Below are 12364 nucleotides of genomic sequence, written 5' to 3'. Positions count from 1 at the left end.
TCTGCCTCCCTAGTACTAGGATTAAAGTCATGTGCCACCAACCAGGCCACAAGTGATGATTTTAAAGAAAAAAACTTAACTCTTAGCCTCACACTAAATGTGGATGTGTTTTCTGTTATACGGCCATCGCTCTGACCTTGTCTCCTGCAGACCTCTCTCGGCCTTCCACATTCAACACCATTTAAGTACCCATATCTAGCCTTCGCTTCTTCCCACGCCCACATCTAAGCATCTGCTGGATGGTTTCTACTCAAACATCCTGCCATCACCTAAGTCAGCAGGCCCCTAGTGAGCTAACAAGACATGACAGTAGCTGGTCTTGCCTACATCGAGCTCTGTTAATCGAGCCAGGACTCCGCCAGTGAAAAAGGATCAAAATATTAAAGTCGTATTTGACTCAGGGCCTAAGACCTCAAGTCTACAGTATAATTACCTTTAGTGCCCATAACCAAAAGCGAAAACTCACATGAATATATGACATCTACATGATGGAATACATCTCTACCACGTGAAGAACATATTAATATATACCACAGCAAAGGTGCGCCTTATACAAGTCAAAGAAGTCTGGAGTGAAAGGTCACGTAGTATATGACTCCATTCACATGAACTCGCCCAAACAGGCAAATCCATAGAGGCAGGAAGTGAGTTAATGGCTAGGGGAACTAGGGAGAGTCTGTTAATTGCTGGGGCTTGTTCCCTCCAGGGGATGATGAAAATATTCTACAACTGATCAAGGTAGTGGTTTCATAACTCTGTGAATGAAATGAAAATCAATCAACTGTATTTTTGAAATAAGTGAACTCTATGTGAATTCTATCACATGAAGACTTACTTTAAAATGTTTAAGCTCAATTTTAACTGTGTGCATGTGTATGTCTGTGGATGCAGGTGTCAGTAGAGTACAGAAGAGGGCATCAAATCCCTAGAGAGAGACAGGCAATGCTGAGCCATCTAATTTGAGGCAGCTGTTGGGAACCGAATGCTGGTCCTCTGCAGGAGTCCAAAGTGCTTCTACTTGCTGAGCTCTCTCAGGCCGCATTGAGCCTGGCAGCTTTTGGAATCTGATTCTCTCCTCCTACCCTGGGTTCTGGAGCTGAACTCAGGCCACTAGGCTTATACAGTTAGGGTTTTCACACCAGCTCAGCCCCGAGGGCTTATTCCTTCTCTGGGCAACTTGAGAGTTCTCTGTGCCCCTCATCTAAACTCAATTCAGCTTCTTGCCCTGGCAGTCAATGCACCCCAAAGTCCCATGCCAATTTTCAAAGTCTCCTCGGACCTGGACCTGAAATTACCTAATACCCTCACTCATCAGCGACCTTGTATCTCTTTACATACTATGTTAATTTTGAAAACATATTTCTTTAAAATAATAGTGAATAAACCAGTGGCTACAGTTTCATTTAATGTATTAAGCACATTTTCCAAAACTGTCCAACATTTATCTACACGGAAAGCCAAAATTTAGGTAGTGAAGGGAGTTTTAATCAAGTGCTTGGTGTCATTCTCCAGTGGCTAGCCATCTTTCTTTTTGAGACAACGTCTCTCGGGACCCGAGGCTTGCTGATTAGGCTGGGTTACTTGGTCAGTGGGTCCCAGAATCCAACCATCTGTGCTTGCTTAGCACTGGGATTAAAAGATTTTTTCAGGGGTTCTGGATGTGAAACTGCTCTCCATGTTTGCACAGCACCAACTGATCTATACTCCCAACTCTCTCTGCTTTTTAAAAGAGAGTTGGAAAATAGTTAGTAGTCAATAAATGTTAATCTTCAGCGAACGTTTTGTTAACACGTACACGAAGGTACTTAAGTAGAATGGGAGCGTGCTAAATAGTAAAACACCAATAAATATTTGCTGAGCGTCTTCTAGTGCAGGGCACTGGTTTATATAGTATGTACACTTTCTCTTTAGAGGCCTTCTGCATTTGGTTTACTGAAGGACTCCTCTTCTGATCCCTTCCCTGTCACTGTCTGTCGACCTTGGGAATTCTTAACCAAGTTTCCGCACATTAAGGGAAGAAAACGAGTAATACGCATCTAAATTCATTTAGGGAAAGCCTTAAGTCACCCTGCCTTTCCCATCTGAGAGGAAGTTTAATAGCTTATAAGCAGCAGATGGAACACTCTGAAAGATTTTTTTTTAAAGGCTTCTCCGAGAAAAATGGATGTGGCAGTATGAGAAATTAAAAACGCAGGATCCTGGGTGGCCAGTGCAAGTCTCCAGAAACATACTGGGTTGTTATGCTCTGGTGATGGGAATATAGGCTCCCAGGCTGATCAGGGCTACATGTTTCAGAATCTAGCATCCCTTTAAATCTGGATGCCTCACTGCCTCACTTTAAACAGCAAGGCTGGCAACCACTCTCCCCAACCCTCTCCCTGAAAAAAGATTTGATACGTAAACTGATCATCCGACATTGGAACCTAGGCCTCCTTACTACCTCCAAAATACAATCAAAGATCAGAGGCCACCCCAGACACCTTCTTAGGAACAGTGACGTCAGCAAAGAGCCAGCAACCCAAAGGTCAAAAAGGTCAGGATTGTTTTCTTCTGGAGGCCGCAAGCCCCAGTGAGCTCAGGATGCTGAGCAGACAGCGAGGAGGCGGAGCTTCAGGCTGTTGAGTGGTGGCTCTGCTAGCCAATGGGTAGGTCGCTCTGGCACGCGGAGGTCCTGCCCCTCACAGCACGCGGTACTCACTTTCCCCACTTCGGCGTTGCCCATGGAGATGACTTTGATGCGGAGGGACTTGAGGGGCTCCTTCCGCTTCGGCACGTTGGACTCCATTGCCTTCGCTCTGCTGGGGCCGCGGGTTCTGGTGTCCTTAAGCACCCAGCCAGCCCGTCCCTCAGGCCTCCTCGCCCAATGACGGAGCCGCTGCGCTCGTCACCACCCTGGCTCCGCGGCTCGCCATCCCCACCGCTGCCTGGCCGCGGACGGACGCGGGCGGTTGGGAAGCGGCGAGCCGCGGAGGGCGAGCGGAGTCTCGCGATGACAGCGCGCCGTGACGTCATTGCGGGGCCCAGGAGGACTGGGTCTTGGGGTCCTGCTGGTGCGCTATTAGTGTTTCCTTTCCTGGCCCCAGAATTGGTCTGCACTTAATGGCAGAAATAGAGTGGTTGTCAGGGGGAGTTTTTGAAATTTAGTGTAAGGCCCAGTCATGCCAAAGGCTTTTTTTCTGGAATCTTTGCCGATGGATGCCTCGCTGCCATCCTCCTTTCCATCAATACAGTGACCTGGGGATTTCTGCAGAGGACTGATCTTAGGATCACAGTGGATACTGCGGATGTCCCAGTCACTCAAAGACGGTTTCCAAGCAAACGCTTTAATCCTGGCACTCAGGAGGCAGAGGCAGGCGGATCTCTATGAGTTCAAGGCCAGGTGGGGCAGTATTGTGCAATCTTGTTTCCAATAAAGATACAAAAACCTTTATAAATTTTATATGTATAAAAATCTTATGTATGGGGGTTGGGGATTTAGCTCAGTGGTAGAGCGCTTGCCTAGCAAGTGCAAGGCCCTGGGTTCGGTCCCCGGCTCCGAAAAAAAGAAAAGAAAAAGAAAATCTTATGTATGTGAGTACACTGTTGCTGTCTTCAGAAACTCCAGAAGAAGGATCCCATTATAGATGGTTGTGAGCTACCACGTGGTTGCTGGGAATTGGAACTCAGAACCTCTGGAAGAGCAGTCAGTGCTCTTAACCACTGAGCCATCTCTTCAGCCACCTGTATAAAACTCTTTATGCAATGTATGCACACCCTCAGCCTATTTGTCACCTCTACATTATCCGTCCCACTGTCTTAGGGTTACTATGGCTGTGAAGAAACACCATAACCAAAGCAACTTGGGGAGGAAAGTGTTTAACCTGGCTTACACTTCACTGTTCATCGTCAAAAGAATTTAGGATAGGAACTCAGAGAGGAAAGGAACCTGAAGGCAGGAGCTGATGCAGGGGCTGTGGAAGAATACTACTTAGGAGCCTGCCCCTCATGGCTTTGTTCAGTCTGCTTCCTATAGAAGTGAGTTTTCTTGGCTTCCACCCCAAACCCAGCCTAGCCAGCATAACTACTCAGTACAAGGTAAATGCTGTTACAGTGTAAATGCTATTACTATGTAAATAGTTACTTTATATTGTTGCCCTTTTAGGGAATAATTTTAAAAAGTACATGTTTAGAACACAATCACATCTCATCCCCTCCTCTCCTGATTATTCTTAATGGATTGCTGCTTCTAGTTTCAGACAGCCTGCAAAAGCAGGGAGCCATCTTAACATCATGCTAAGAAGGTAGCATCAGATGAGAAGAGGGAGTCCGACCCTGGCTCTGGAAAAGGACCTTGAACAAGACTCTTTCCTTGTTAAAAACCAGAGTTGCCTTTTGGAGCAGAGGCAGCAGGGGAGAGAGGTGTTAGTTTCCCCTCTCTAGCATAGGTTTTGTGGGGTTCTGACATCTGCCTACATCCCAGCTTAACCAGAACCTTGTTCTCTCTTTCCCCTTACCTGACAAGACAAGGTATAATCATAAATTCTAAGATAACTTGCTATTGCAGAAAGCAAGTGTTTGAATGAAAGTCAGTCTGGCAGACACACTATTCTTTTAGTCAATAATTTCAGTTACAGATGTAAACAGAGCTTGACAAATGATTATCTCATGCCCTGGGGAAAGATGGCTGCCAATTTCTCAGTAATTGCAAGGTGAAGAAGTCTCCTGCCCCCACAGTGCTTTTGACATCTTAAACCAAGTCTGGGAAGACACCGTGAAGACTGGAGTCATCAGTAGTTACTAAAGTCAGTTTCAAGCATGTTTAATTTAAAATGTTAAATGCTTTTTTGGAAAAAGAAAAAAGATAGAACCTTTTTCAATAATTGACATCACAACGTAATACGTGGCCATGGGAAATTCTGTAGGAGATGGCCAGCTTCCGGGTTTCGGCACCATCTGATCAGTTTATTTCTCAGCTGCCAGTGAAATGAGCCAATTCAAACCAGATTAGAATATTTTAAAGGCGGGTTCATTGGGAAGCTGCTCTCAGGCAGGTGAGTTCACTGACCCCAGGAAAGGAGGCCAGGGAAGTCACCATGGGGAGAGAAGGGGAGGGGTAAGAGAGAGAAGAGAAGGAGGAGGAGGAGAGAGGGAGGGAGGGAGGGAAGTAGGAAGGGAAGGAGGGAGAGAGGGGAAAGGAGGGAGGGAGGGAAAGAGGGAGAGAGAGACAGAGACACAGAGGGAGAGAGAATGCCAGCACAAAACATCTGGATTGTATAGGAAAGAGCCTTCCCCTAGAAAGGGGAAGGTTAGCCCAGATTTTGGACTGAAAGTTCAAGGTTGGAGGTAGGATAGGCCAGGTAGAACTGAGGGATGCTGGGAAAACATGGAGGCCAGGTCTGCTTTGATGTGTAAAATATGCACCTCAGTCACTTGAACCCTGACCAAACCACTTTAAGTAATGAATGAGACATGGTGGCTCCCACCTTGAGGCAGGCAGATATCTATGGGTTTGAGACTGGCCTGCTCTCTGTCAAGTTCCTGGCCAGTCAGAGATACAGAATGAGACCTTGTCCCAAAAAATAAATGGTACTGAATGAGGTGGCACAGGTCTTTAATTGTAGCATTTAGAAGACAGAGGTTAGTGGATCTCTGTGAGTTAAGGCCAGCTTGGTCTACATAGTGAGTTCCAGGACAGCCAGAGCTGCATGGTGAGATCCTGTCTCAAAAGACAAAGGCAGGCAGGAGGGGGGAAGGATGAATACGTAAGTGTCTGCTGCCCAGGTAAAGAAGCAAACGTCACTGACCCTGTGCATGTCTCTCCCAACTACCACCATTTTTACAAAAGCTTGTAGCTATCTGTGATCGCGCTTTTAACTTCCAGACATCTAAAAATGCTTAAATACACATTTTATGTCGCTAAAGATTTAGTATTACATTTCATCTTTAAAATTATCTTTAAGTAGCTTAATAAAGAGACGTTTTAGGAACACCACAAAAAATAAAATTTACAGATCTTTCTAGAGTTTAAATGCCTCCATCCATTTGCTACATAGGTTGTGTTCACTGTACATATATGCTCACACATTTTCTCAGTCATTTGAAATTAGTTTCCAAACTTTTTTTTTTTTTTTTCCGGAGCTGGGGACCGAACCCAGGGCCTTGCGCTTGCTAGGCAAGCGCTCTACCACTGAGCTAAATCCCCAACCCTCGTTTCCAAACTTTTTAAATCCATAAATACTTCACTATGTATTGCTAAGAGCAGGAACTTTATCTTACATAGCAATATCGCATGTATCAAAATCAGGCAATATGGAGCCAGCAAGATGCCAAAGTGGACTAAGGTGCCCACTGCTAAACCTAGGGGCCTAAGTTTGATCCCCAGGACCCACAGGGTGGAAGGAGAGAACCAACTCCCACAAGTTATCCTCTGACCTCCACACAGACTCTGTGGCATAGGTACACACGTGACACACAAGCACACAAAATAAAATATAAAAGGACTTTTTAAAATCAGGACATAAAACATTTAAACAGCACTGTTCTGGGACCCCATGATTCTCAAACTACGCTGAGATCTCCACAGTCCCGTAGCGAATTCTCAGGCAGATATCTGCAGGGTTCTAAAATTTCAAGGCAAACAAATGCATCACAACTACAAAAATACAGCTTAGTGCTGTTTACAATTCTAACAGCAGATGGCACCACATCCCTTGTCTATGACATATTGGAGTTGAGTTTTCGGTAGCTGTAATTTTTCAAAAGGACCAGGAACTCAATCTGATAGTTTGCTTGAGAGGTGCACTTATATTTGAATAGCTACTAAATTATTGGGGTATAGGTATTTAATGAGTGAGTTGTTCTTCACACCTAGGCATTTCTTTGAGCCGGTACACAATACACAATGTGTGTGTGTGTGTGTGTGTGTGTGTGTGTGTGTGTGTGAGAGAGACAGAGACAGAGACAGAGATAGAGACAGACAGAGACTGAGATTAAAAGAACCATAAAAAAAAAGAAAACTGGGCTGGAGAGATGGCTCAGCGGTTAAGAGCACCCGACTACTCTTCCAGAGGTCCTGAGTTCAATTCCCAGCAACCACATGGTGGTTCACAACCATCTGTAAAGAGATCTAATGACCTCTTCTGGTGTATCTGAAGATAGCTACAGTGTACTTATATATAATAAATTAATAAATCTTCAAAAAAAAGAAAACTAAGAAAGTTTGACTTGTTACATAGTTTATACTCAAATTTCATGTGTGTGTGAGAGAGACAGAGAGAGACAGAGACAGAGAGACAGAGAGAGACAGATTGAGATTAAAAGAACCATAAAAAAAGAAAACTAAGAAAGTTTGACTTATTACATAGTTTATACTCAAATTTCGTGTGTGTGTGTGTGTGTGTGTGTGTGTGTGTGTGTGTGTATGTGTGCATGTCTACATGTGTGCACATGGGGTGGAGGTGGAATTTGCTAGATAGGTTGTGTCCACCATTTGTACATATATGCACCCACATTTTCTCAGTCATTTGAAATTAATTTGTGAGGTTTTTAATCCATAAATACTTCAATATGTATTTCTAAAAAATACATACAGTCCTCCATCTTCCCTTTTGAGACAGGATCTTTCTCTAAACTGGCTCACTGATTGGCTACACTTGCTGGCCAAAGAATTCTGGGGACTCCATACCCTGTGTGCTGGACAGAGCCCTAGCTGAAGCAGCACAGTGGGCCTCCTCTGTTCTTTCCTGTTTCCTCCTCCTTTGAGCGTTTTCTTGCTTTTTGGCATAATAAACATTTCCTGATCCTTTGTGTCCTTTCAAGTACAGTGTGGCATCTACACCCAAGTCTTAAGTGTGTTCATTGGCACGAGCATGTCTTTGCTTTTGGCTCCTCCAGTTGACTGGGGTAAACAAAACCACACAAACACACACACACACACACACACACACACACACACACACACACACACATTTTAAAACAAGCCATGCATGCATTTTAGTAAAACAGAATGTATATTCTGATTGTGTCTCCCTCTCACAACTATGTTCTTCTTACAGAGAGCACCTGGCTTCCCCAATGAATGTCGTCATTTGCAATATATAAAAAGCTTTCTAAGAATTGCTAACTCATCATTTCAAAAAAATAAATTCTTTGCACTAGAATTCAGTTTTCAGAATTTATTGACAATTCTTCTTGTCCTAAACTGACAGATACCATTATCATATAAGTTCTCAGAGTAGTTGTTAGTTTTGTTTTTCTGTCTCCTTCATTGTGACTTAAGGTTTTCTTTGAAATAGAGTTGGTTAGGGCCTGGAGAGATGGCTCACCAGTTAAAAGCATTGACTGCTCTGCCAGAGAACCTGGGTTCAGTTCCCACACAACAGCTCACGGCTGTCTGTAACCTCAACGCTCTACCACTGAACTGCATCCTATGATTCATTTCCTTAAGTAACGGAGCACTAAATTATATGACTTCGTGTTCTTTTTCTCCTGGTTTAAATATTGTTACACTTGGTTCACAAAAAAACATTTTGGGGCTGGAGAGATGGCTCAGTGGTTGGGAGCCCCGACTGCTCTTCCAGAGGTCCTGAGTTCAATTCCCAGCAACCACATGGTGGCTCACAACCATCTGTAGAGAGATCTGATGCCCTCTTCTGGTGTGTCTGAAGACAGTTGCAGTGTACTTATATATAATAAATGAATAAATCTTTAAAAAAAAACATTTTGAAATTCTGTTTCGCTTTCTATATTTTGGAATCACGTCTGTGACAAAATCAGTGCATTTGCAGAAGTGATGGAATGAGCATTCCATATACCCATGTCCCAGCCTCAGCAGTACCAACATGCAGCCGTTTTGTTTCATCCTCTCATTCCTAGGTTATTTTGAGACAATTGTTTACAGCTATACGTAGTTCATTAGTGTGTTCATAGTGTGTGTGTGTGTGTGTGTGTGTGTGTGTGTGTGTGTGTGTGTGTTTAAAACACAGACCTCCTAAACACAAGCACAGTATCACTGGTACGTTATGAAAGACAGAACTCAAAGATGATTTCTAAGGGGCGTGCAAACCTCCTCCAGCTTATTCTTCAGACCCCAGTTCAGGTGCTACTTTAACAGAACCTTTTCAGATTATTGATCCAGAGATCTATATAAGTGGAATCACACAGTAGCAATCCTTTTGTGGCTTGTGTATTCCCCTCAGTGTCATATCTTGAAAGTTCTCTTTCGATGGTCTCACAACAGAACTGATAGTCTTTGAGAGGTGAGAGGCTATACGATTCCTCTCTTGTGGATCTGGGAGGTATTGGTATTACTGACATAAACCACCTCTTAAACTTGGTCATGAAAGGCAATGCATTATCTTTTAGACTTTCTTGTAATGCCCACCCTTGGAATTCAGCCACCAGACAAAAAGTCCTCAAAGATCATGGAGGGGACCAAGGAGGTAGGAATTGAGACTCCCACACCCATTAGCCACAGCCGAGCTCACAAACGACAAGCAGCCTTACTTGCCAGCCCTGGGATCGAGCCATCTTGGAAGTGCCAGGCAGTGAAAGTCTGATGACAACAAGTAGTGGGATAAAGCAGCAGACATGCATGACAAGTGACAGCAACATTGACAGAAATTGTCATTAACCCACCAAGAAATTGGAGCCCAGGACAAGGCACTGGGTCCTGAGAGGCATCCTGAGTTGCTAGAGCCGAGGGAGAGATTCTGCCTCAGTATAGAAGAGAGAGCGAGGAACACACTTGATATCAATCTCCACACACATGTGCACATGTGGACCTACACATGTATGGATATGCACACACACACATACAAAAAAGAATAAAAAATATTGGAGGCCATCATTTTTCCAGCATTGGCAGAATAGGTAAACTGTGCTATATACAGATTGGATCTCTCTCACTGGAAATACTTGAGAACAGAAGTGTTTTAGAGTTTGGTTTTCATTAAATATATTTTAAAATTATGAGTATATGTGTGTGTGTGTGTGTACATGTGTGTGTAAGTGTGTGTGTACCTGTGTGTGTTATGTGTTTGTGTGTATGTGTGTGTGCATGTGTGTGAGTGTGTGTGTTTGTGTGTGTGTGTGCGTGTGTGTACATTTGTGTGCATATCAATACAAGGTACCCAAGAAGCCACAGGCATTGGGTAACCCTGGAGATGGAGTTACAGGTAGTTGTGAATCACCTGACATGAACACAGGGAATAAAACTTGGGTCTCGGGGCTGGGGATTTAGCTCAGTGGTAGAGCGCTTACCTAGGAAGCACAAGGCCCTGGGTTCGGTCCCCAGCTCCGAAAAAAAGAACCAAAAAAAAAAAAAACCAAAAAACAAAAAAAAAAAAAACTTGGGTCTCTGCACCTGCGCACCCTGGTACCAGTGTGACCTGGAACCTCTGCGTCCTTCAGAAATGGCTTGGTGTCACCAAGGAGTCTGTGTCTAAAAATCAGACCAGTTTGAGATGTGAGCCCTTGGCTCTTAGCCTCCTGCTCCAGCAGCCATGTCCGCTGTCTGCATGCCCACCATTATGGATGTAACTCTCTGGAAACAAGCCCAAAACAAGCAATAAGCACTTTCTTCTATAAAAGGCCTCGGTGCCTTATCACAGCGAGAGAAGTCCTAACTAAGATGGGCAGTGGCAGATGTCAAGGAGCTAGCGCCAGCAAACCCCTTAAGGCACAATTCAAGCAACTAGGGGACACAAGAGGTCAGGCTACCTGAAATCCATTCTGTGTATCTGTGAGTAATGTCCTAGCAACTCAAAAACTTGGGTCTCGTGCAAGAGCAGTATATGTTCTTTTTTTTTTTTTTTTGGTTCTTTTTTTCGGAGCTGGGGACCGAACCCAGGGCCTTGCGCTTCCTAGGCAAGCGCTCTACCACTGAGCTAAATCCCCAACCCCTCAGTATATGTTCTTAACTACTGAGCATCTCTCCAGCCCCAGGTTTTTTGTTTTCATCTTGGTTTATTTGTGGGGTTTTTGGGGGGATATATATATATGTATATGTATATATATATATATATATATATATATACACACACACACACACATATGTATGTATGTGTATATATATACCATTATATATGATATATACAATAATAATATTTATTCAATGTATGACATTTCTTATCAGTGGGATCCAAGCCTAAGCATGAAATTCATTTATATTTCATATATATTTTGTACACACAACCTGAAAGTGTGTGTGTGTAGTGTGTGTATATTTGCACATGTGTGTGCAAATCTGTGTGCATGCTCATGTGAAAGCCAGAAGTCCATACTAACTATCCTCCTCAATTGCTCTGTACCTTATTTTTGGGGTACAGCATCTCTCACTGAATCTGGAACTCAGAAATTCACCTAGGCTGACTGGCCAGTTTCCTCCAGAAATCTGCCTGCCCTCCCTCCGCTGCTGGATTTGCAAGCTCTCACTCCAAGCACAGTTTTGACCTGGATGCTGGGAACATAAACTCAAGTCCTGGGACCAGAGAACTGACTCAATGGTTAAGTGGACCCAAGTTCAGTTCCCAGCCTCCACACGGTGGCTCTATAACTATCTGTAGCTCTAGTTCTAAGAGACTCAACACCCTCTTCTGACCCACACAGGCACCAGGCACACGGAGGCACGCACATGGTGCCTACACTTACATTCAGGCACCCATCCACATAAAATCAATAAATCAATGAACTCAGTCCTTGCCCTTCCGCTGCTAACACACGACCAAGGGAGTCATCTCTTGGTCCCCAAAGATAGTGTTATACACTGCTCTATCTAATAACCACACATCAGAGAGAAAGTTCAGAGTGTGAAGCTTTCCTCTTGAGGTTTCATATTAGTGCTCAACATGTTTTGGATTTCAGAGAACTTTAGATTTGGGGTATTTAGAGTAGAGATGCTCAACCTATGTATTTACAATGTGATTGCTCTTTTTGTTTTCAGCTTCTTGCTTTAGAGAGGGTCTCCCTCTGGAGGAGAGCCTAGAACTTGTTGCATAACCCCAGGCTAAGCCTCGAACTCTCGTCAACTCTTCTTCCTCCTCCTTCTGAGCACTGAGATTACAGATGTGACCACTACCCAGGCTTGCAATTCTACACTGCTGCTACATGTTACTACCTACTACTGTTATGAGTCTCAGAAGCATAATGTTGAATTTAAAAAAAGGAAAACACGGGGTTGGGGATTTAGTTCAGTGGTAGAGCACTTGCCTAGCGAGCGCAAGGCCCTGGGTTCGGTCCCCAGCTCCGAAAAAAAGAAAAAAGAAAAAGAAGAAAAAGAAAAAAAAAGGAAAACACAAATGAATCTGTTTTAAGGCAGACTAAACTCACCCACGTGTGAGGAATATGGGTGTGGCTGTCTGTGGATAGTGGGTGACAAGAGTTTGCA

The 12364-nt window shown here is 43.9% G+C and overlaps 1 protein-coding gene across 4 annotated transcripts in view; it reads right to left on the bottom strand.

Annotated features, from left to right (window-relative positions):
• Window positions 1–2981, bottom strand: part of Dnajc27 (DnaJ heat shock protein family (Hsp40) member C27) — a 54204-nt gene extending 51223 nt beyond the window's left edge. For 3 of the 4 annotated variants that reach the window (XR_010052060.1, XR_354626.5, XM_039111917.2), the window contains exon 1: window positions 2699–2981. Coding sequence is in view for 2 of the 4 variants with exons in the window: in XM_039111917.2 (XP_038967845.1) it covers window positions 2699–2785 (87 nt within the window). In the remaining 2 variants the exon portion in view is untranslated. The remainder of the gene's footprint in view (window positions 1–2698) is intronic. The other variant, NM_206845.2, reaches the window with a different exon arrangement.
• Between the last annotated feature and the right edge of the window lie 9383 nt (window positions 2982–12364).

This window comes from Rattus norvegicus, chromosome 6 (genome assembly GCF_036323735.1).
Source record: "Rattus norvegicus strain BN/NHsdMcwi chromosome 6, GRCr8, whole genome shotgun sequence".
NCBI lineage: Eukaryota > Metazoa > Chordata > Mammalia > Rodentia > Muridae > Rattus > Rattus norvegicus.
Note: the sequence above shows the minus strand (reverse complement) of the source record. Positions and strands in the feature narration are given on the sequence as shown.